General features: G+C 34.3%; 1 protein-coding gene across 2 annotated transcripts in view; it reads right to left on the bottom strand.

Moving 5' to 3' along the window:
• TANK (TRAF family member associated NFKB activator) overlaps nt 1-26,641 on the bottom strand; it is a 90,388-nt gene that overhangs the window by 28,753 nt on the left and 34,994 nt on the right. For both annotated transcript variants that reach the window (XM_007457004.1, XM_007457003.1), the window contains exons 3-4: nt 6,788-6,896; nt 5,566-5,684 (exon numbers count right to left, since the gene is read on the bottom strand). In XM_007457004.1, the coding sequence (XP_007457066.1) occupies nt 5,566-5,684; nt 6,788-6,896 (228 nt within the window). The remainder of the gene's footprint in view (nt 1-5,565; nt 5,685-6,787; nt 6,897-26,641) is intronic.

The raw sequence follows: 26,641 nt of genomic DNA on the forward strand, positions 1-26,641 counted from the left end.
CCCGTCGCGGAGCACAGGCTCCGTGGCCATGGCTCACGGGCGTAGCCGCTCCGTGGCATGTGGGATCCTCCCGGACCGGGGCACAAACCCATGTCCCCTGCATCGGCAGGCGGACTCTCAACCACTGCGCCACCAGGGAAGCCCCAATTTTTAATTTTAAAGTAATAACATGCGACAGTTTCTTGGTGCTCTAAAGCACTGCTCAGCTAATCTCCTCTGGAAAGTCTATATTCATATTAGAATTTTTGAAATTATTCTCAAGATAATAAGCTATGATTATTTCTTTCCTCTGAGATGAATAACAATAGGATTCAGGTGAGTCAAATTCATTATTAAATTCTGCCAGGTTCCTTTAACTCTCATTAATATTTATTATATGGTAAATGATGTACTATGCTGCCCCCACGCACACCCTTGATCTTTTGCTACCCTCTTCTGTATACCACAATCAACAATCCCTGTGATGCTTTTTTTTATTTTAAAAAATTTTTTTATTTTTATTTTTAAAAATATTTATTTATTTAGGCTGTGCTGGGTCTTAGTTGTGGCATGCGAGATCTAGTTCCCTGATCAGGGATCAAACCCGGGCCCCCTGCATTGGAAGCGTGGAGTCTTAACCACTGGACCACCAGGGAAGTCCCCCTGTGATGCTTTTAAATACAGTATGTCTACAGAATCTTTGATAATCTTTTTTTTGCTTTCAAGAAGAACTTATTTTATCTCTGGAGCACTTAGTGACTTGTTTCTAATGAACAGAATAAAGTGGAAGCAAAGGTGTGATTTTAGAGACTAGCTTGTAGAAAGCACTGTGGCTTTCTCCTTGCTCTCTTTCTTTGTTACTCTGAGGAAGATAGCTGGCACACTGTGATGAGAGGCCCATGTGGTGAGGTATCTTGCCCACAGCCATCTTGGAGTGAGCCATCTTGGAAGTGGAGCCTCCAACCACCGTTAAGCTTTCAGGTGACTGGAAGCCCTTGGCCACATTCTGACTTCAATCACATAAGATCCTGAATCAGAACTACCCAGCTAAGTCACTCCTGAATTTCTGACCCACAAAAAGTGATTAATAAATAGTTGTTGCTATATGTTGGGGTAAATTTGGGGTACTTTGTTTTGTTTTTTTTGTTTTTGCGGTATGTGGGCCTCTCACTGTTGTGGCCTCTCCCGTTGCGGAGCACAGGCTCCGGACGCACAGGCTCAGCGGCCATGGCTCACGGGCCCAGCTGCTCCACGGCATGTGGGATCTTCCCGGACCGGGGCATGAACCCATGTACCCTGCAACGGCAGGCGGACTCTCAACCACTGCACCACCAGGGAAGCCCGGTACTTTGTTATATGATAGATAATACAATGAATCCTATCTCAACAATAAATACTGTACAAACTACAGTGGTGTACAAGAGGTGAAACTCAAGTTTTCCATTAAACTGAGTATTTCTCCTCTAATGTCGCTAAACTATAAGCAGAATACTAAGGGTCATCCAATGACACAGGTTCTGCGACCCTGACTTTGTTATGTCCTTTTAGAAATCAAAGGACTCTTGCGTGCTCTTTGTGTAGGATTTCTATGAACAGACTAAACTATACGTTTCATGTTTCTCAAATACAATTTTCTAAAAGGTCCTCTTTTCCCTCAACATATTCCTTTTTCCTCCACTCTATGTGTCTTATTTTCCAAGGAAGCCATAGTTGCCATTTGCCATAATGTCTGGGGGTCTTTCCCTTTTCAAACATCCTAACCAAGTCCCAAACAAGGTAAACAGTCCTCAAACTACCCACCAAATAGGAGGAGGAAAGGACTGTGAGTGGTTAGCAGTAGCCTCCTTCTGTTGTTGGTTCAAAACGTTTCTATTAACTCACTAATTCATTACAGAGGCTAGGCCAACTGATTGGGAATGTAATTTCTAAAATCAGTTAAGTTTTTCATGACACAGAGAACTATATTCAGTATGATAAACCATAATGGAAAAGAATATATATGTATGTATAACTGAGTCACTTTGCTCTACAGCAGAAATTAATATAATGTTGTAAATTAACTATACTTCAGTAAAAAAAAAATAAAATCAATTAGTTTTTGAGAAGGCTAATAAAATAAAAGCATATTGAAAACAGAAAATTGTACCATTATCTTAGCCATTTCTGCATACTACCTCTAGGTTTTGTCTTGTGTATACATGCATACTTTGACAAAATTGCAAGCAACCAATATGGAATTTTTTCATTTTGGAAAAACCTTAATGATATCCATGCCAATCAAACTCCTTCAGGAAAGGATTTCAATTGTATTACCTAAAAGTGTATTTAATTATAACTTAATTAGCTCAGATCAACATATATGCCAATGGAAAAGATTTTAATTTCAATTGGCCAGTATTTTTCTAAATTAGGACTAATTTTTGCAACACATATATAGCCAGCTCTTAAATACTCAATAAATCCAACTTATCCATTCTTTTAGAATATATTTCTTCTCTTTAATCCTTTATATGTTTAGTGCTCATTAGCACTTTGGCTCTAGATATATAAAGGAAGATTAGAAAACTGAAATATAAAACTGCTAATTTTTATTATAGTACAAAAAGATTGAGTTGATGAGCTCTTCAAAGAGTTAAATACGTAGCTGTCAAATAAATCTTTCCCCTGTTAGTAAAGATAATTAAGAGAACTCACTGAATTTAGATTTACTTCCTTCTTGGAGCTTTATATTTTTCCCTCTTATGGTCTGTCAACAAATAAGGTTATAATTGATGCAACATTATTAATTTTTTGGAAATAAGCTACCTTTGACATGATTTCTGTTACTTACACTTAATTTCAGCCCAGCTGTTCATATATATATATATATATATATATTTGAGACATAAAGACATCTTACAAAATTAAAACAAACATAATTTAAAAAAGAAATCTGTTTGAAGGTTCTCTTTGAACACTAATTGACAAACTCTAAAACTTTCATAATGACAAATTATCCAAATTCAAAATAAACTAAATTATTAATATATCTTAGAGCCTTTCACATTATCCCCTTTGTTCTAATCAAGACTGCCACTTTCAAAAATACTTTCTATGTACTTGAAGTGGAGATATTTTATTATTTTCAGAGAAATGTTATAATTGGAATAAATATAAGAATTTTGACTAAAAATTGATGATAAATCATGACATTTAGAAGTCTCTGAAACAGGAAAATGGTCTGCAAATATTATTTACTTAAGCACTAAATTTATGTCAGCATTTTATAGTAGTTCAATGATTTTAAAATGTACTATAATAGGCTCTATCACAAAATTGTATTCTAAAACTCAGAATCACTGTTTCTGAATTTTGTCTTTTGCAAAATAAACCTGAACATGTTCCAGTGGCACAGTTTCTTGTGTTTACTAGCAGTTTTAGATAAACGGAAATTGGAGTGAGGGTGAAGAGAGCTGAATGATTCAAATAAAAAAAAATAATGATTCTAAATAAAAAAGTATGAACTGGGAGCCTCTATATATATATATATATATATATATATATATATATATATATATATATATATATATATATATATATATATATATATATATATATATTTGAGACATAAAGACATCTTACAAAATTAAAACAAACATAATTTAAAAAAGAAATCTGTTTGAAGGTTCTCTTTGAACACTAATTGACAAACTCTAAAACTTTCATAATGACAAATTATCCAAATTCAAAATAAACTAAATTATTAATATATCTTAGAGCCTTTCACATTATCCCCTTTGTTCTAATCAAGACTGCCACTTTCAAAAATACTTTCTATGTACTTGAAGTGGAGATATTTTATTATTTTCAGAGAAATGTTATAATTGGAATAAATATAAGAATTTTGACTAAAAATTGATGATAAATCATGACATTTAGAAGTCTCTGAAACAGGAAAATGGTCTGCAAATATTATTTACTTAAGCACTAAATTTATGTCAGCATTTTATAGTAGTTCAATGATTTTAAAATGTACTATAATAGGCTCTATCACAAAATTGTATTCTAAAACTCAGAATCACTGTTTCTGAATTTTGTCTTTTGCAAAATAAACCTGAACATGTTCCAGTGGCACAGTTTCTTGTGTTTACTAGCAGTTTTAGATAAACGGAAATTGGAGTGAGGGTGAAGAGAGCTGAATGATTCAAATAAAAAAAAATAATGATTCTAAATAAAAAAGTATGAACTGGGAGATACTGTAGGGAATTTTTCATTCTAAAATTTTTATTTATAGGGAACTGTCAACTGGATTTCTCAGATTTGATGTTAAATAAAAACAAGTTAAGATAGTCTTAGTTATGGGATAAGTAACTGAATAACCTTGGCACACAAAGTTAAAATCACCTACCTGATTTAAAAGGGAATAAATAAATAAATATAGCACTCTTGACTTAATTGTCTTGTGGTTGTTAAGTGTCCTCATTTGTTAGGAGATATTATTTCACTCAAGAGCTGTTTCATCTCACTAAAACCCAACTCATCTCATTAAAAAAATTCATTTTTAAACATAAAATTCCAATGATTCAGAAAAGCATGGAGAATAATACAATATACATCTATATCTCAACCACCCTGATTTAACAAGCATTAAGATTCTGCCATATTTTCTTCAGAACTTTTCTTTAAAAACAGAAAAGTTACAGATATACCTGAAGCCCTCTTTATTCCTTTCCCAGAATCAGTCTCTTTTCTCCCCACCTTCATTTTTCTAAAGAATACCCTTCCTGCATATGTTTTTATACTTCTACTACACATTTATATTTTTATAAATGATGTCATAATGTTTTATATTTTTAAAAAATCTAAATAAATTATTCCTATTTTTTCATTTTGAAATTTCTATTTTTTACTCAACATTGCTTTTGAAATCTAGGTATATTAATATATAAATATTTAGTTTAATTTTTCTAAAATGTTTAATTGTAAAGATATACCATTCTGCTACTGACAGATGTTTAGGTTGCTTCTAACCAATGTACCATGAACATCTTTGTACACATCTCTCTGCAGATATGCAATATTCCTTTTTATATTGCTTCAATGAAGACTTTTGCTTAAGCTAGTTAGGTGGATTTTGTTTTTTAATTAAACACAGGCAAATGAAAAAACTAGAATGCTATTTTCTAGCCCAGAATCATCTGTGTCTTACTATCTTATTTCTATGTAAAATCTTTTATTTCATTGGTAAACACCTGTGAGATAGAACAGAGAATACTAGGAAATAGGAAATTTAAGTCTTTATTTTCCTTGGAAATAGTGCTTCAAATATATTTAGGAACATGTAAGTTACTTGTTTGAATACAGAGAACTTCTGTTTAGAATTCCAGTGGTGGATCCATTTCAGGAAAATAAAATGGGGAAGATGTGTTACGTACCACCATTTAAATTTTGATTCTTGCAATAGCAGTGTTAGGGTTGAAAAGAATCTTATCCATTTTCTCCACCGTTCATGCCCATCCCAAATGTGATAGAATACTGACTAAATAATTCAAGAAGCCCGATTTCTCATTTATTTCCTTTAGGGAATAAACTGGCAGCGCAGTCTACCTTTGATTCTTTTTCTTTTGGTATTCGTGATTTTACATTATCATGTGGCTGATCCAGAGTCAAATTATTCCTCCTTGCTTCACTGTCTTCAAGCAGGGGCACACAGCCATAACTGTTATCTGTAAGACAAAAACCTCTTAGACATAAGTGGGAAATCCTTGTTTCTGGTACCACCTGGAAAAGTAAAAAGAATACAAACTCAAATCCCTAATTTTAAAGAGTAGAGATTTTAAACTATGAATTTAAAAAATTCTTTAGATAATAGTTACTTTGACAATTTTCCCATTTAGATTTTGGCATATTTGATTCATATTTTTTTACTTTCATTCCCACTAAACACACAAAACCCCTACTCTTCCAATATCAGTAGTATATAAAATATGTAGAATTTAGAAAACTAGAAGTATGTTCTTTGTATCTCATCATCAGCAATGTAATTAAACTTTTATTTAAGTCATATTTTCAGGTATGCATTTCTTGTTTATGATAATTATTTGCATAATACTCTATGCTTATTAAAAAATGAGAAGATGCAGACATGCTGAAAAGAATAAAAAAAATAAAAGCTACCCACAGTTTTTATTATCTGTGAATTATTCCTGTTAACATTTTGGCTTATATTTTATCAGAATTTTTCTTTTCCAATACATATAAATTCACAAAAGAATCTTTTTTTTTTGGCATAGATAAAATTACATTTATTTTTTATCTTGCTTTGCTCAGTTTGCTATATATCATGAATATGTCTCATGTTTGTAACTGAACACCTTTTCTTGGGTATATAGCTGTTCACTACACAAATGACTGTAATTTAACTGTTGAACATTTATTTCTAGTTTTCCATTATTAGAAATTATACTGTGATGAGCATCCTTGCATATATACCTTGAGTACTTAAAGAAATATTTTCTTATGATATATTCTTAGGACTTGAATTTTTGGTTTAAAAGGCACAGACATTTTAAAAGCTTTTGCTATTTATTGACAAATTGTCTTCTAGGAAGTTTTATCAACTTAAGAGTTCCACCAGATAATATATGTGAATGTCCATTTTCCCATTTCCTGCAACTGTCCATTTCTTAAATAAACGTAACTGTACCACAGTTATTAAAATATCAGAACTACTGAGAAACAATGGAGAAATAAAATAGAAAAACTTAACTTCCATCTTTCTTTTCTCCCAGAGGTTTAAGAAATAAATAAAAATTTAAGATGAACATACCTCGACTGGAATTCACAAGAAGTAACTGTGATTTTAGCTTGTCAATAATAGTTTGTTGAAGTGACAGCTGTTCCTGTTGCTCACGTATTCTCTGCTCATAGTTCTCAGTCTGCTGACATAAAAACCAGTTAGCCTGATATTTACTGACAGACATGTACATACATTTACTGCCCCTTAATAATTACATATAGATATGAGTTACCCATATTGCCATTTCCCAGGTACTGGAGCATTTATTTATGAGCTAAAAATAGGATCCAATAATGCATTTATAATAATTACAAACATAAGTGATTTAAAACGCTTTAAACACTGTAAAATATAAAAAGTCTTCTTAAAGAAATTTCAGTTAAGAGTTCAATGTATAGTTTCTTGGATAAAAATTATAATTTAGAATTTAATCCTTAATAATAACAAAAAAAGCATGAATGACAAAATGGATATTAAAGTTATTCTATAAAAATACCCACTAACTAAAAAGTGAAGATTTCATGTCTTTTAAATAAACACACTTTTGAATTTACTTTTAGAGTACAAAAACACAAAGGAAGTAGCTATAGCTAAAACACTATGAAAATCAAAGGGACATGTACAAATTATAAAATACATTGATCAGAAACTTCTAAGATTAAGTTTTAAGAAGTCAAGAGAACACATGGTTAATCTCTAGTGGATATCTTAAATAGTGCAATTTCCCTTATATTTTTAATCCATTCGCCTTACTATTTCATTGCAGTGGCTGTGAGAATTAAGCAATGAAAGAAGACATGAGTTTGCATTAGAGAATACAAATGTTGCAAACCCGAAATTTGAAAACGTTCCATTACAATTATCAAATTAACACGAAGTCTGAAAAATATATGACCAAAAAATAATAGAGAATTCTTTAACAATTCTATCACTAGAAGAACATATAAATGACTAAATTGTAAATTCCTTGAAATATGAAATGAGGTTCTAATAATCTTGGACTGTCCTTCAATAGATACTAAATATTCTATTTTGAATTGATACTTAATCAAAGTTCAAAATTAGTGAAGCTCTATTATTTTCAGAGATCTATAAACCTAAGTTCTTTATATACACAGCTGTTCCTAGATTCCCAAAGTAAATTAGCTTAAGAAATGAAAGCAAAATACCACATTTTCCCAAATAAAAGGTGAAATTTTGTAAGTATTACACTTCAAACATGAGTAACTGACAAAGCTGGTAAATAACCCAAGTGGTGTGTTGTCTTTGCATGTTGCCTGAGGGTAGTATCATATAACTTGATACTCCCATAGAACTCTGCAAAGTAACTTACACATAGGAGGAATTCAGTACATGCTTATTGAAAAAATAAAATAAAAGAAATAAAGAATCCAATTAAAAGAAAATCCAAGTAAATTTTATTATTATGAATAGAAGAATGAGTCTTTTGAATCTGTCTGAACCATATGTCCTATGACTAGGAGTCTGAGAACAGAACCTTGGATACCAAATTCCAGTCGAGAGCCAGGCTTCCCCAAATAAGACTTCTTATTCCTACATAAACTTACATCCAAGCCCCTAGAAAGAGTGGGTAGGTTGACTGTAAGAAGGGTTTAAACCTCTAATGCAAATTCTGTAATACTTTAAATTTACCTGGCTACACAGAGCCACCAGGGCTGAAGAATCAGCAAACACATTGATATTACAGTCTGTACTATCTACTTCTGTGTATTTAGAACTTTCTCTAAAGAACTCAAAGCTTTTCATAAATATCAATGAAAAATTACCCATTCTTTCACTATTCTTTGAGAGCTATATATATTCTACTATCCAGCATTAAGTAACCAGTACAAAAAACTTAGTAAGTTAGAGACGGGCCCAGAATAAATGTATAAGTTATTCAAGCCTCAGTCCATTCTCCATGTACTCTATATTTTCCCCCAACCTTAATGAAAAAACAAATGACTTGTATTTTCTTTTGGAACCAACTCAGAAAGCCTCTGCCAGGTAATTTTCATCTTCTAGTTTCTGGCTTAAAAATATACTTTAGCACATCTGCATATAACATATTACAATAAATGAATAATACTGAAAATGCTTTCATTAGCTGGAAAAAAAATCTATAGATCAACAATAATTTCAAGTTCAAGTTTTGAACTATTTCTTAAACAACTTAACAAAGTACTTTATAAACTTAAGCAAATTCTGTAATAATTTAAAAACCAATACTCTGGAAGTATAGCAGAGGAAATAGAATAGCAATGACCCATGTTCTTTTACTGTTCTTTCCACATACTTACATTATATCAATTACAGTAGTCTAGCCTAAATGTTTATATGTATGATTTCCCTTTAGACTATGACCTCCTCAAGGGCAGAGACTATTTTCTCCTGAGTACCCCATCTCCAGAGTACAGCAGAGTACCTAGCACACACTGAGATGCTCAATAAATATTAGTTGAATAAATAAACTAAGTTTTATAAGGAAATATAAGAGAAATAGATATGCCTTCAGAAGTAACCTGAAGGAATGGAGATAAGGTTTTGCTTACATTTCTATAAGGAAAATAGGAAAAATAGAGACATTAGGTCAGTAGGTAAATAAGACAAAAGGAAATTAAGTTTCAGAAGATGGATGCAAAAAAAATAGGCCATGTCTGAAGATTTTCTTTTTCTTTTTTTGGAAAAAAAGGGAAGCTTATACTATCAGAAAAAAAGTACTAATTCGAGAAGAGAAAATACATATTTAGAAAATAGTATAAAGCTTCTGACCACAAGGCTATGAGAGGGGAAGTCCAGAAGAGGATACTGTATCAAACCGGGAAATAACCAGCAGAATTCAGTTTACTTGCTGTGTTTGGAAACTAACAGGAACAAGAAGTTTGTTTTTTTTTTTTCTTTTTAGTAAATGTTTTTGTTCACTGAACAGATGTTAACAAACTTACTATCTGAAAAGTCTTTTTAAAAGGTCAGATAATTGTTGCACTGTCACAGTATTTTTTTAAAAAAACAGTACAATTAAAAAGCAAGTACATTCCAGCACTACCAAAGACCCAACAAAACAGAAAAATCACTAACAACCACATTGAAAATGTACAACAGCAATGTCTTGTCAACACTTCTGTACAGAGCACAGACATGACAGCTAAAACAGACAGAAGAGAAGATGCTTTTGACAGCCAGTGTGTGTGAATGATTCTTTGAGTCAGATGGCAGCAACAAGTTACCAACTAGGAGATCTGCATGACAACTAACCATCCATCTGTATCAAACACCATCTGGCCGAGATGACTCTGGCTTCTGTGTATTTGACACTCCTTCCAGTTCCAAAGACTAGCAAAACAAGTGGTCTATCAGCATCTAAAGAGGTAAACAGGTACTTAGGTACTTGGTGCCAGAATGTACTTTGTATTCTTTCTCAGTGTTCAAAAGCAAAACTTAAAACAATGGTGATTAAATACAGTACACATCTTGAATTTACTAAAAATGGTTGTCCATACATACTCTCGACTATCATAAATAAAGCAAAAAGCTTATCTTAAGAAATGTCCCTTTATCCAGGCAAAATTTCAATCCATCTTCAAAACTAAGGCAGCATATTCTCTATAATTTTGGACATACAGCTGCTCAAGTTTTCATGGGTTTCATAAATATTAATATAGAGTTCTATAAATTGAATTTTTTCCTACTGCTGATACTGAAAATTCTCATTTTTCATATTTTCCAAAGCATGTATTTCCTAAATGGGAAAAAAAGTTCAAGTGTCCTTAGGTCATCCATAATTCTCTAAATAGGTCAAACATTATCTCTTCTCATCCTCAAGAACTAATCCCAATATTCTGAGACACACCATTCTTTTCCTCTAAGTATAGAAAGAATAAAAATTTTAGTAAATATTGAATGGATTAAAAGAAAAAGCCTTGGTTTAAAACCCTTTCAAACTGTTCCAAGATTAACAAAGAGGACAAAAGCGTTATTGAAGGATTTGCTTGGCTACCACAAAAGCTCTCAATAGGGAGCTCCACAGTTCATGAAGGAAGATAATTAAATATTAATTATTCTAATACATAACACTTCAGACACAAACTAATTGTCTTATCTTGAAACTTTGGTAAACTAAAAACCAACTTCAATTTTAGGTTAAAAAAAAAAGAGACGGTATAGGATTAAAAACTCGGAGATAATGGTTTACACAGCTCCTTGCTAAACCATTCTCTGCTATATTCTCCTATAACTAAGGAGTTATAAACCCTGCCCTCTCCCACCTTCCTGATACCAAGACTCACCTAGGAGATCTGCAGTTTGACAGATGAGATTATCAATCTGATTATCTACTATTAAGTGACAGTGCTGTCACCAATTTCTCTGCATGCCAAATGGTAAACTATTTTTATTTTACAATATTGCATTTTGGTCCTGATTAATTTATTCAGCTTCTTTGAGCCTTGGTTTCTTTCACTTTGAAATGAAAATAATATTTACTTACAGGATTGAAGGAGATTGCTTATTATGGTACATAATAAGCTCTTTGCAAACATTAGTTACTTTCCTGTAATAATGAACAACGTTTCCACATAATATCTATTACTATAGCATGTAGTGCATATGTCCATTAACTAAAGCTCTGATTATCACTGTACATAGGCAATATGTCACCAGACTTACCACACAACCACCCCATGCTCTAAGCCAGTTTCTCAGTCCTTCTAGTTCACTGTAATCTAGGACTCAGAAGCTCCTCTTCAAGAAATCAGTGTGGTATCTCCATTGAATCAAAAACATTCTGTCAAGCAAAGAAACAAACTCTGGTTGTTCAAAGTTTACAAAGAGACAAAATAGGCTCAGAAATGATTAAGAAACAAAACTGTCATTAAAAACTACAAAAGTAGCACGTTTGTTGAAAACAATGCAAAAAACAACAAAATGTCCACCATTACCACCATAACAAAACCCCAGATACGTACAAAGTAAAAGTGACAGTCTCTTCCTTTACTTTGCTCTCCTTTCCTCCTCAGAGGTAATTACTACTAACACTTTGGTATTTGCCCTTTCAAAACTTCTGTGTACATGTGTATGTATCTTTTTTTAAAAATGTGAACTGTTCTGCAACCAAATTTTTCATCAACACATTATTATCATATGATCATTTCACTGACTACTATGCTCCAGAAATTAGAGAGCTTTATTTTCTCTATCTCACTTAATTCTTAAACTAACCTTCTGAGATTATTTCCCACATGTTATAGATGAGAAAACTGAGGCACAAAGAGTTACAAAATAACCTGCTCAAGGTTTCTCAGTAGGTAGTAGAGCTGGGATTTGAATACAGGTTTGCCTGACCACAATGCCCAAGACCCTAAATAAGCACCATGGCTAGACTCATGTGAGTCTATCTAGCTCTACCAAGGTCCTCTTTTTGCTATATATTCTCCCTTCAGGCAATCTCATTCCCAGTGGTTGGTTATTTCCCAGACTTTCAAATTCTCCTTCTAGCAGAACCCTCCTTTGAACTCTATATCTATGTGGTCAAGTGCTCCTGAAAAAGCATTTCAAATTTTACTTACTCCAATCCGATGATCTCCTCCCTCCAACTAACAAACCCCTCAACCCCCCTGCAACCCCATCAAATCGGTCCTTTTCTAGTATTCCTTCTCTCAATACATGGCACCGCTATTTATCCAGAAAGCTACAACCATCCTTGACATTTACTTGTTCTATTGCCAATCCACCACCAAGTGTCAATTTTAATCTTAAATACTCTCAAATCTATCCACTTGTTCATTTCCAATGTAGACATAACAGTTCAAGCATCCAACATTAATGAACTACTGCAACAGCCTAACTGCTCTTCTTAAATCTATCAGCCAATCCACTCTCTACACTGTAGCCAGTGTTCTTTGCAAAATGTAAATCAAATCATAAGACCCACTCCTTCCTCCTCCCACCCCTCCCCCCAAAAAACCTTAAATGGCTCCCTACTGATTTCAGAATAAAGAACCAAAAATCTTCAATATGGCCTCTAAAACTCTACAAATTCTTGCCCTTGACTCTTCTCATTGCATTATTTCCCTTATACTTTCAGTTCTTTAGGCCAATGGGGCTTGTACCTGGAAAGCCCCCCAACCTTGCCCTTCCACAATCACTTCATAAAAATTGTCTTCTCTAAATTAGGTCAAATCCCTAACAGACATTTTAAAAGCAGTTTACTTTTCTTCCTAATACTTATCAGAGTTTGAAACTTTACATTTACAGGATTGTTTGACTAGTCTCTGCTTAACTAGTCTGTGCCACCATTTCATGAAGTAGGGAGCATTTCTGCTGCTCATTGTAGACCCAGTAACTTAGAGCAGTTCCTGATACATTACATTGAGTAGGTGCTCAAAATAATCTTTGAATGGGTATCATAATTTAAATATTCCTAATTATTAATGAATCTTCTTGAATATATATCCCAGCATACCTGTCTAAAAGTTTTAACAGGACGTATTTCTGAAAATTAAGGCCTGGAACAAAGGATACAAACATTTTAAATTCTAATAGGTGGAAAACAAGTTTATGGCAAAGTATTCACAATGTACAATAGAAGAAATAAGGCTTCGATCAGAAACAGCCAGAAGCACCTTTATTCTAATACCAGTAGCTTCAGTAGAAAAAAAAAGAGTGAACTACTTTATTCCTACTGACACTTTACACCAAGATAAATGTTTTGAGGAGCAAAGAAAGGTAAAAAGGAAGAGTAGTAAACAATAATGAGGCCATTCACATCTTAAGTGAAAGTAAAGGCATTTTAAAATAAAGTAGTACGTAAAATAAAGGCATGTTACGCCTTTATGCATTCCTTTAAAACATGTTTTACAAGCTTTTATAGGTAACATAAGCCTTGAGAGTTTACATTTCACATGGGTCAAGACTAGCTCTAGAATAAAGCAATCTGACAGCACAATCCTTATGGCTTTACGTTTATTGTCAGAAAAACATTTAGAACTGTAATTTATGATAAAAAGCATAAATTTTGTCTTATTTGAGGTTTTCACCTTATACCCACTGGTTAGTCAATAAGGCTCTTTGCTTAGCACACAGGATGATTTGAAATATTTTATATCCTTCAACTTACTTATCAGTACAAAGAAAAAGCAGTTTATAGCACAGCATCTGAACTATTTTAGAATTAAGAAAATTTCATCCTTTATATACAAGTTATTGTAGATATTTCTCTTTTTATCAAGAACTGGGCAAGAAGAGACAAATACTTCTTTTCTCAACAAGCAGATATTTTCTGATTACATAATACAAAGGCTCTGGGGACAAGCAGATCAAATGCAGGAAGTTTTCTTTAACTTAATCATTTATGAATATGGTAATCTGACTTTTAAATTGGCAATCAGTTTTTAAATTTTCAGATGTTTTTATTACTTTATTAAGATTCTTCTCTTGGTCAAAGAAACAATAGAGGGTACTTAAGTCTTTTAAAAATATATTTGGTTTCTCCCACAAGACAGTGGCAGAAATGAGTGACAAGCAACTTGGTATAATAAAACTGATTTAATATTTAATTCCACACTGTGGAATCTTGTGATATTTGAAACTCCCTAGGCAACTTAACTAGTCAGTCACAAGATATGGCAAAGACTGCTAATTATTACCACATATGCATTCTCATTCTTTCTTTTAGTAATATAGACTTTTTTTGTGTGGCTTCTCCCGTTGCAGAGCACAGGCTACGGAACGCACAGGCTCAGCAGCCATGGCTCACGGGCCCAGCCGCTCCGCGGCATGTGGGATCTTCCCGGACTGGGGCACGAACCCGTGTCCCCTGCATTGGCAGGCGGACTCTCAACCACTGTGCCACCAGGGAAGCCCAGTAATATAGACCTTTAAGTGGGCACATGATCATCCAGCTCGAGAATATATTTACTGGCCTTCCCCACTAATAGGTGTGACCATGTAACTAAGTTCTGGCTAACAGGGTATGAACAGAAGTGACCTGTCCAAATTCTGGACTACATCATTAAAAGGAAGTTGTTTGCTCTTCCCCACTTCTCTCTCTTCTTACTGGCAGGGAAATGATAAGTAGAGCAGCCACTGTGACTCCAGAGAGGGAAACTGTAATTTAGGGGTGAATGAGCTGCCTGACTAGCCCCGGCTACTCACTTCTGGACTGTTACATGAGAGAGAAATAAACTTCTATCTTATTTAAGCATGGCATTTCCTGATCTCTTTGTAACAATAGCTTATTCTATCTGCACAAAATTCAGAGGCCAAGCCAACTCTACCACTCCCTATATAATAATCTCTTCTCTTATTCTTTAAGCACATTAAAAGTTGTTTATGTCAGGGGCTACTGTGATTAAAATATTCCTCTACTTTGCAACAGTCAGAAGACCTTTTAGTCTGGGTATACCTAAGTGCTTATATAAAGCAAGAAACAGAATAAGCCATATTAGACTGTGAATCCTTTAAAAGGTACATTTTATGTTTTATGTATCTTTGAATCCCTAGCATTCATTATGCTCCTGGAACATCATAAATTATTTGTAGGATGAATAAAAGAAATATGAATGGCAAACTTTATACTCTAGCCTCTCTTAGTAAGAGATGTATAAATCACAAAGTAAGGATTTATCCAAGGATAGGGAAGATTATATTTGGTTATTTATAGCAATGGGAAGAAAACAGTTTGAAAACCTGGAATGGGCTGTGATTTAACTAGTTTAGTATAATGAATATGGACTTTTGAGTCAGATAAACTGTTTCAGTATAGATTCTGCCACTTATGTTAAAAAATTAACTTATTTCTGAGAGTCTCAGTTTCTTCATTTGAAAATGGGGCTAACAATGCCAACTTTGTAGGGCTGGGAGTATTTACATATAAAGTATGTGACTTGTAAAATATACTCATTCATAAAAAGTTAATTCTCCTTTCTGCTTTCTGAAGTAATATGAATTCAAGGATTGAAGGAGGGAAAAGGATACAATTGGTTCAGTATTTTCTGGGATTACCTGTCATTTTAATATGGTCTAGAATAAAGGCTATAAGGTAAGGAAGAGCTAAAAATAGTCATGTTTTCTTACAGACTAGAGGTTCTAAGACAAACAATTTAATGTCATGGTGGTAGGAGTGCCTAGATGTAACAATGGAAAATTTGGTATAGAGAAGAACACCTCTTAGGGGCCAGGGAAAGTAAATATACTTGACGATCAATAGTAGGATATTAGTAGCAGTATGAAGGATCATCCTTTGAAATTTAAGTGAGGTAACTTAGGATAAATAAAAGGCAGTAGTATTCCACACGGTGCCTTATAAAACTCATTACTCTACTAATATGGTATAGGTGGGAAAAAAATAGTGGATATGTAAGTTCAGATCTGACATTGAGTTTAATGTGCCTTCCAAGTGACAATAAGATATATGGGTCTAGAGCTCAGAGGGTAAATCTGGAGTAGGGAGATAAATCACTGTCCTATGTCACTGTCATAGGTATTTGAAGCCATAGGAGAAGATGAAATAGCTCATACAAGAATATAAAGTAAGATGCAAAGAAGGCCTTGAATAAGTCTAATGTTTAGTGACCCGGTAGTAGAGAATAAACCTACAGAGAAGAATGAGGAAATGCAACCCAAAAAGGAATGAGAAAAATCAAATATGGTATCTGAAATGTTAAAGAAAAATAGTGCTTTAAGTAAGAGGTAGTATAAGAGATATCATCAGTTATTAGATGTAATGAGGTAGTTCCGTATGTGTGAACTTGAAAGACTATGGATGATTTAGGCAAAGAAGTCATAGACATGAAATCTGTGGTCAAGCAATTTTATTTTTTTCAAATCACAGTTCTACTACTTATTAGTGATGTGGTTGTGGGCAAGTTATTTCACCCTTTTTGTACTTCAGTTTCCTCATATGAAAGATAATTCTTCCTCATAAGAGCTGTAAAATGATTAAATCAGATGACTGTGAAGCACTTTGGCAAATGTAAGCCTCAATAAATCTCAGTGATGATGATGGTGAAGATAAAGATATTTTTAAAAATTTAAAACCTTTTTCAAATTAGCATAACTCCATTTTTGAAAAAACATGATTCTGGAAGGATATTACTAACAATGATTACCTCTGGGAAGTGAGGGAGAAGACCATCACTTTATATTCCGTGTATCTTGGATTATTTGCATTTTTTTCAATAAGCATGTGCTGCTTTTGTAATTTTGGTCAATAGTATTTAAAAAAAATCACTTACCTGCCTTATTTGTCTTTGTCTCCTTTATTGATTTGGAATACTCAGATGTCTTTGCTTGACAGAATGTTCTTAAATGGATGTTGCACACTGACTTTTCAAAGAGGAGCTTCTGAGTCTTAAACTGCAGTGAACTAGAAGAAATGCTGTGAGAACTGACTTGGAGTATGGACAGCTAAATGGTAAAAGGCAAGCGAGTCTGTACAAACTGATGAATGACAGGTGAACAGCAATAAAACATAGATAGCAGGAAAATCTAGGCTACACTGATTTTTGTTTTTTGGTAATAGATTTTTTGAAAGTTGTGGTAAAATATTTGTAACATAAAATTTGCCATTTTAACCATTTTTAAGTGTACAGTTCTGTGGCATTAAGTACACTTACATTGTTGTGCAACCATCACCACCATCCACCTCCAGAACTTTTTCATCTTCCCCAACTGAAAATCTGTCCTTTGAAACACTAATTCCCCACTCCTTTCCCCCAGCCTCTAGGAACCACCCTACTACTTTCTGTCTCTCTGAATCCAACTAGTCTATCCATTGTATGTATATACCACATTTTGTTTATCTATTCATCCATTGAGGGGCACTTGGGTTGCTTCCACCTTTTGGCCACTAAATAAGGCTGCTATGAACGTGGGCATACAAATATCTCTTTGAATCCCTGTTTTCAGTTCATTTGGGTATGTACCCAGAAGTGGAATTGCTAGATTATATGGTAATCCTATGTTTTGTTTTGAAGAAACATCATTTATTTTCCACAGTGGATACACTATTTTACATTCCCATCAGCAATGTACAAGAATTCTAATTTCCCCACATCCTCACCAACACTGATTTTTTTTTTTTTTTTTTGTAAAATGGCTTTTGACATTACTTAAGTCAGAAATTGGGAGCAGATCCCTTGCTCTGCCTCTGAATAAGGACATTGGCTCAAGTTTTTTTTTTTTTTTTTTTTTTTTGGTATGTGGGCCTCTCACAGTTGTGGCCTCTCCCGTTGCGGAGCACAGCCTCCTGACGCACAGGCCCAGCGGCCATGGCTCACGGGCCCAGCTGCTCCGCGGCACATGGGATCCTCCCGGACCGGGGCACAAACCTGTGTCCCCTGCATCGGCAGGCGGACTCTCAACCACTGTGCCACTAGGGAAGCCCCTTAATTTAATTTTCTGTAATAGCCATCCCAATGGGTACAAGTGGTGTCTTACTGTGGTTTTAACTTGCATTTCCCTAATGATGTCGAGCATCTTTTCATGTGCTTATTGGTCATTTGTGTAACTTCTTTGGAGAATGTCTATTCAAGTCCTTTCCCTATTTTTTAATCAAGTTGTTTTTTGTTGTTGAGAGTAGGAGCTCTTTATATATTCTAAATACCAATCCTTTATCAGATTAATGATTTGCAATTATCTTCGCTCATTCCTTGGGTTGCCTTTCACTCTGTTGACGGCGTCCTTTGATGCACAAAAGTTTTAATTTTGATGAAGTCCAACTTACCTAATTTTTATTTTGTTGTCTGTGTTTTTGGTGTCATATCTAAGAAGTCATTGCCAAACCCAATGTCATGAAGCTCTCCTTCTATGATTTCTTCTAAGAGTTTCATAGTAGCTCTTGCATTTAGGTCTTTGATCAGGTTTAAGTTAATTTGTATATGGTGAAAGGTAAGGGTCCAACCCAAGAACACAGACTTTCCCCCATATGTTTCTTCTTTTAATTTTTTTTTCTTCTGGCTGCTCTGTGCAGCTTGCAGGATCTCAGTTCCCTGACCAGGGACTGAACTGGGCCACAGCACTGAAAGCCTGGAATCCTAACCACTAAGCCACCAGGGAACTCCCTCTTCTTTTAATTTCTTTCAGCAACATTTTGTAGTTTTCAGTGTGTAAGTCTGTCGCCTACTTGGTTAAGTTTATTCTCAAGTATATTATTCATTTTGATACTACTGTAAGTTGAATTTTCTTAATTTCCTTTTCAGTTTGTTTAATGTTAATGATTTCTGAGTGTTGACTTTGTACCCTACAACTTTGCTGAATTTGTTTATTAGTTCTACTAGTTTATTTGATGGAATCTTTTGGGTTTTCTACACACAGGATCAAGTAATCTGCAAACAAATGGAAATAATTCTTCTCCCTTTCCAAGTTGGATATTGCTTTTCTTGCCTAATTACTCTGGGTAGGACTTACAGTGCTATGTTGAATAGAAGTAGTGAAAGTGGACATCCTTGTCTTGTTCCTGATCTCAGAGAAAAAGCTTTCAGTCTTTTGCCATGGAGTATTATGTTAGCTGTGGGTTTTTTGTATATGGCCTTTATTATGTTGCAATAGTTTCCTTCTAGTCCTAGTTTGTTGAGCGCTTTTATTTTTTAAAATGGTGTTATTTTATCAACTCTTCTGCATCAATTGAGATGATCCTGTGGTTTTTGTCCCCCTCTTCATTCTGTTAAAGTGGTGTATTACATTCACTGATTTTTTTTTTTTTTTTTTTTTTTTTTTTTTGCGGCACACGGGCCTCTCACTGCTGTGGCCTCTACGTTGCACAGGCTCTGGACGTGCAGGCTCAGCAGCCACGGCTGACAGGCCCAGCTGCTCCACAGTACTTGGGATCCTCCCGGACCGGGGCACGAACCCATGTCCCCTGCATCGGCAGGAGGACTCTCAACCACTGCGCCACCAGGGAAGCCCACATTGACTGATTTTGATTACACTGATTGACTTGACCATCCTTGCACTGCAGGAATAAATCGCACTTGGTCAAAGTGTATAATCCTTTTAACATGCTGTTGAATTTCGTTTGCTAGTATTTTGTTGAGGATTTTTGTATTAATATTCATAAGACATATCAGCCTGTAGTTTTCCTGTAGTGCCTTTGTCTGGCTTTGGGATTAGGGTTGCTGGCTTCATAGAACTGAGTTAGGAAAGTGTTCCATCTTGATCAATATTTTGGAAGAGTGTGGGAAGGACTGGTGTTAATTCTTCTTTGAATGTTTGGTAGAAATCACCAGGGAAGACATTAAGTTCTGGGCTTTCTTTGTTGTAAACTTTTTGGTTACTGTTTCAACCTCTTTACTAGATATAGGTCTATTCAGATTTTCTATTTCTCCATGTTCCAGTCTTGGTAGGTTGTGTGTTTCTAGGAATCTGTCAATTTTATCTAGGTTATCCAATTTGTTGGTGTACAATTGTTCATAGTACTTTTGGAATTCTTTTTATTTCTGTAAAATTGGTAGTATTGTCCCCTCTTTCATTTCTGATTTTAGTTATTTGAGTCTTGTTTTTCTTAATCAATTTGGCTAAAGATTTATCAATTTCGTTGATCTTTTAGAAGAACCAATTCTTGGTTTCATTGGCTTTATTAGTTTCTAGTCTCTATTTTGTTTATTATTGCTCTAATCTTTACTATTTTCTTCTTTCTGGTAGCTCTGGGTTTATTTTGTTCTTTTTTTAATTTCTTAAGGTGTAAAGTTAGGTTACTGACTTGTGATCTTTCTTCACCCTTTCAGCATGCTTTCACTGCATCCCATAAGTTTTGGTATGTTGTGCTTTCATTTTCATTTGTCTCCAAGATATTTTCTAATTTCCCTTATGATTTTTTTTCTGACCCATTGGTTATTTAAGAGTGTGTTATTTAATTTCCACATACTTGTGAATTTCTTAGTTTTCCTTCTGCCATTGATTTCTAGTTTCATTCCACTGTGATTAGAAAAGACACTTTGTATGATTTCAATCTTTTTAAATTTATGGTGCCTTTTTAATGGCTTAGGTCTTAGAGAATGTTTCATGTAAACTTGAAAAACATGTGAATTCTGCTACTGCTGGGTGGAATATTCTGTATATGTCTGCTATTTCCAATTGGTCCATGATGTTGTTCGAGTCTTCTATTTCCTTATTGATTATCTTTGTCTGGTTGTTCTATCCATTAATGGAAGTGTTGAAAGTGAGATACTGAAGCCGCCTACTGTTACTGTAGAGTCATCTATTTCTTCCCTTAAATACTATAAATGTTTGCTTCGTATATTTTTGAGTTTTGATGTTCAGTGCATATATGTTTATAACTGTTACATCTTCTTGATACCACCCTTTTATCACTATGTAATGTCCCTCCTTTTTTTTGTAACAATTTTTGACATAAAGTCTACTTTGTCTGATATTAGTATAGCCACACTTGCTCTCTTTTGGTTACTATTTGCACGGAGTCTTTTCCCATCCTTTCATTTTCAATCTATGCATGTTTTAAAATCTAAAGTGAGTCTTATAGACAGCACATAGTGGAATCCTGTTTTTTTATCCATTATGCTAATCTATGTCTTTTGAGTAGGGTGGGACCCATTTATACTTAAAGTAATTACCCATAGGGAAGTACTTACATTTGTCACTTTGTTCTTTATTTTTTGTATGTCTTATAGCATTTTGTTCCTCATTTATTCTGCTACTGCCTTCCTCTGTATTTAGTTGGTTTTTTGTAGTGACACACTTTGATTCCCTTCTCCTTTCCTTTTGTGCATATTTTATATTTTCTTTGTGGTTATCACTGAGATTACATATAATATCCTGAAGTTATGACAATCTATCTCAAATCGACAACAACTTAACTTCAGCTGCATACAAAAACCTTATGCCTTTATAGCTCTGCCCCCCACTTTGCTATTGATGTCACAAATTTCACCTTTGTATACTGTGTACCCATTAATATAGACTTAAAATTATTTTTTATATATTTGTCTTTTAAATCCTGTAGAAAATAAAAATCAGAGTTACAAACCAAAATTACAATAATACTGATTTTTATATTTGTCTATGTATTTACCTTTCCCAGAGGCTTTATATTTTTACTTGGCTTCAAGTTACTCTCTAGCACTCTTTCACTTCAACTTGGACATTCCTTAGCAGTTCTTGTAAGTCAGGTCTAGGGGTAATGAACTTCTTCCACTTTTGTTTGTCTGGGAATATTTTAATTTCTCCCTCATTTCTGAAGGACAGTTTTGCCAGATATAAAATTCTTGGTTAGCAGTTTTTTTTCTTCAATACGTTAAATACATCATCCCATTGTCTTCTGGTCTGCAAGGTTTTTGCTGAGAAATCCACTGACAGCCTTATTGGGGCTCCCTTGTACATGATGAGTCACTTTCCTCCTGCTGCTTTCCAGATTCTACCTTTGTCTTTCAACAGTTTGATTATAATTTGTCTTGATGTACGACTCTTGGATTTATCCTACATGAAGTGTGTTGAGCTTCCTGGATTTGTATATCCATGTTATTCCTCAAACTTGAGAAGTTTTGTTATTTATTCAAATAATCTATTTCTTCAAAAGAATTTCTCTCTTCTCCTTCTCCCTTGATGCACATATTGCTGCACTTGATAGTGTCCTATAAGTCCCTTAGGTTTTGTTAACTTTTCTTTCGTTTTTCTTTTTGTACCTCAGGCTCCATTTTTTCAAATGACCTGTCTTTAAGTTCACTGATTATTTCCTCTGCCTGTTCAAGTGTATTCTTGAACCCCTCTAGTAAAATTTTTATTTTGTTCATATTATTGCTTTCCTGATTTCCTTTAGTTCTTTGTGTCTGGCTTCCTTTAGCTCTTTGAGCATATTTACAACAGTTACTTTAAAGTCTTTGTCTATTAAGCCTGATGCATGTGTTTCTTCAGGGGCTGTTTCTGGAAATTTATTTTGTTCTTTTGAAAGGGCCATGTTACTTCCCTGGTGGTCCAGTGGTTAAGTGGTTAAGAATGTGCATTTCAGCAAGCCTGGCATCTCACATTAAAATGGGAATAATTATGTTGTCTCTTGATACAGATGCCTCTGTAACCCCCTCATATGAAGCTGTCTAGTGTCATATCAAACCACAGGGGTTGGGTGATGGAGTTAGATGTGGGAGAACAAAAAGATAAGTATGACCTTGCTTCATTATTGCCACTTCTGGGCCATTACTCATTTAAACTTAAGCAAAAGACCATTCACAAGGCATTCAATTATACCAGTCTCTCCTCAAAACAGTTATCTTCCAAGATACTAGTCATTTCCTCACATTCAAGAATTTTTCCTCTTCCTTTCACAACAATCTCTCTAAATGCTCCTAAAACTACCACCATTCTAGGAGAATTGCTCTAGTCTTAAGAGTTTCTTGAATTCCTCAATCTCATTCCAGCTACCCACTTCTATGAAGACAGAAGACCCTAAACATCAATATTTACTCATTGACAATAACCTATCCTTTGAACTCTCACATTCTTCTACTCCCTCTATATCTGTTCTCTCACTTCATGAACACTTCAGCCCTAAACCCTCATTTTGTTCTTAGTCTGTTAGATTCCTCCTAGATTAGCTTCTTTCTGATTTTAGCTTATATTGCAAAGCACATAATTTCAATTGCTTTAGTATGCACTTTCTGGCCACCGAACCAGAAATTCTTCTACTCTTAACTCTACAATCTCTTAATCCTGGATTTGGCCACCCACTTGTTCTACTTCTATATCAAGAAACTTGATGAAAAAATAAGCAGCAAACATGGATTGACACCACCAAAAATTCATGGTAAAGGCTGGATGCAAAATTTTTCTTCTTTCTTTTCTTAACTGAAGCTTTCAAGTCTTTATTACCACTTTTAGAATATTCTAAAATCATTTCACTCAGTAGATGACCTTATCTTGTATTTCACCGGAAAAAAATGGACTCTCATATGATAACCCTACTATTTTTTGTTTATTTGATTTTTTAAATTGAATGAATTTGACATGTAACATTTTGTAAGTTTAAGGTGTACAGTGTGTTACTTTGATACATTTATATATTGTAATAGGACTGTTGTAGTCATATTTATCACAAATAATTATAGTACAATATTATTATCTATATTTTTCATACTGTACATTGGATCTCTATGGCGTTACTACTTGTTACAAATTTAAACACCATCAGTCTTATCTGCCCCCTCCAATTCCTTAGTAACCACCATTTTACTCTCTGTTTTTTACAGGTTTGACTTTTTTTGGATTCCAGATATAAGTGATTCATGATAACCCTTTTAACTTCCTGTCACCTCCACCTCTTATCTGCAAACTTATTTTCATTTGCAGCTATTTCTCTCTCGTGTTCCCTCCAATTCTTAGAGGAATGGATGTTTCTCCTCTGTTCATAGTAAATTCCTTAACCTATTTCTGAATCTCCAGCAACCAACTGGTTTTCCTTATTTTCTTCCTCTTACCCTACTGTCCTTCATATATTCCTTCACCCCATACATATAACTCAGAAATGTGATAAACATTCAAGGCTATGATGAAATCTGTTGTTCTATAACCTATATCTATAATCTCCAATTCAGAACTCTACCTAGGCTTTTTAGGTCCATATTTGCAACCAACCATTGGACATTTTCACCTGCATGTCCCACAGGTAACCAAACCTAATAACTAAAATCTAATTATACATCTTATTTCCCAATCCCTTAAATCTGAACCTTCTTCTCCATTCTTGGTTTCAGTTCATCAGCACCACTATTAATCCAGTCTTCTCTTCCAGATACATGGGTATCATCTTAGAATCTATGCCATCACCCTCAGAAGTGGCCTACATTCATATGCCACCTGCTTTTCATTCTATCTCCAAAATAAATCTTAGATTTCTTCCCAAATTTATTCCCAATGCTTAATTTAAGTCCTCATTTTGATCGCTTGAAATGATTGCATTCATTCTTTCTTTTGTAAATTGAAGCATATGTACATATGTATTTAATATATGTATATTAATAGAAAAAAAATATATATATTAAAATGCAACTTGATGGTTGCCACTTATTTTTATATTCCTGGATCTTAGACCATGGCTTAGCATCAATATATGTTTGTTGAGTGAATTCCAGACTATTCTCTATCCTATTTATCCTCTATCCCACTGTCAGGAAGACTCTTCTAAAGCATATATTAAATCCTTCAATAAATTTTGAATAAATAAGAATACGTACAAACTACATAATCACAATCATAGAGATAGGGCTCTAATCTACCTTCACAGCTTCTTTTCCTATACTGCCCTATAGTTCCTTTTGGAGCCATAGGATCACCTTATGGTACATAAAACATACCATACATTCCCTCACTTCCAAGATTTTATTATATACTATTCTCTCTCTGCTTACAGGATCCATCTTCCCTAATTTACCCAACTCCTCCTAATCTTAGCTAAAGGGTTGGGCTTAGTAGTGGGCTTATGACCTGATCCTTCCAGACTGAGACAGATGCCTCTTCTCTGTGCTCACATATTATCCTGCACAGATCTCTACTGTAGCACTTAGTATGCTATGGTAATAACGTGATCTTCCTTTTTTACTTATTGAAAGTTCCTTAAGGACATAAACTATATTTTATTTCAGTATTCTTAGAACCTCATTAAGGACCCAGTACACAGCAGACACTCAATAATGTTTCTTAAATAAATCAAAATATTTAGAGTTTAACATATAAGAATATATAGTATATATATTTTCTTCCCCGGTTCTTGAGAAATGTAAAAAAAAATTTCCCTTTCTCCTCTTTAAGATAATTGCTGCTGTGAGTGAAGGTTTCTTCCATGGCAGATAAGAGATTAAATTACAAAAGTTTTCAATTGCTTACCACTGGCCAATGCAGAAAGAGGAGGAGACAGAGAAATTCCTGTGTCTGCCTTAACCCAAGAATATCTCAATATTCCTTTTCCCTAATTCTGTGTTTCCTAACTTTCCTAGAGCAAGTACAGTATTGTTGAAGTTTCTTAAATGAACCTAATGGGAAAATAAGAAGAATAAAAGTTGGGAGTTTTTGTTTTGTTTTTTAAAAAGTGATTATACCTTATACATGAACTGGAAAGGAAAAGAAATCCAAACTTCATTTCAATAATTGAGAAAGGGCTTCCCTGGTGGTGTAGTGGTTGAGAGTCCGCCTGCTGATGAAGGCAACAGGGGTTCTTGCCCCGGTCTGGGAAGATCCCACATGCCGCGGAGCGGCTGGGTCTGTGAGCCATGGCTGCTAAGCCTGTGCGTCCGGAGCCTGTGCTCCGCAACGGGAGAGGCCACAACAGTGAGAGGCCCGCGTACCGCAAAAAAAATAATAATAATAAAAAAATAATAATAATTAAGAAAGTGCCTGTCATTATCCCATCTCTTTTTCTCTTATGCACCCCTAATGAAGATATCTAGCCCATTAAGTTTACCTATATAACTGTGAGTATTCTTTAGTAAATCAAAAGGATAATCACAAAGAATAATGATAATTTCTGAGGAATGCAGTGAAGTATGTATAACAGCTAGTTTTATAGTAGATGTATCAAACGGAAAGGAGGAAGGGAATTGTGTAGTTCCTATATTTATGGAAGAAACTAAGAACTGCATGGCTAGCATATTTCTTACACTTCAGAATTTCACAGGCTAGTAAATTTTTTTTTTTTTTTAATTGAGGGAACCAACATAAGATCCTCCACTTTCAACTGCCTGTGCAGGAATAATTTAACACAGCAGGCCTTAGGCTGTTTATCTTCAGAAAGGCCTATTTGCAAGGCTGGCCCTTGACAGCATCTGGGAGCTTGATTTTTGAAAACATTTAAGTGATAAGATTCTAAATGCTGTGCCAGCCTACTTAGACTGTACCATGAGATTTATGGTGAATAACTACTTGCCTTCTGAGAATCTGAAATTCTGG

This window comes from Lipotes vexillifer, unplaced genomic scaffold (assembly GCF_000442215.2).
Source record: "Lipotes vexillifer unplaced genomic scaffold, Lipotes_vexillifer_v1.1 scaffold1861, whole genome shotgun sequence".
In the NCBI taxonomy this organism is placed as follows: Eukaryota; Metazoa; Chordata; class Mammalia; order Artiodactyla; family Lipotidae; genus Lipotes; species Lipotes vexillifer.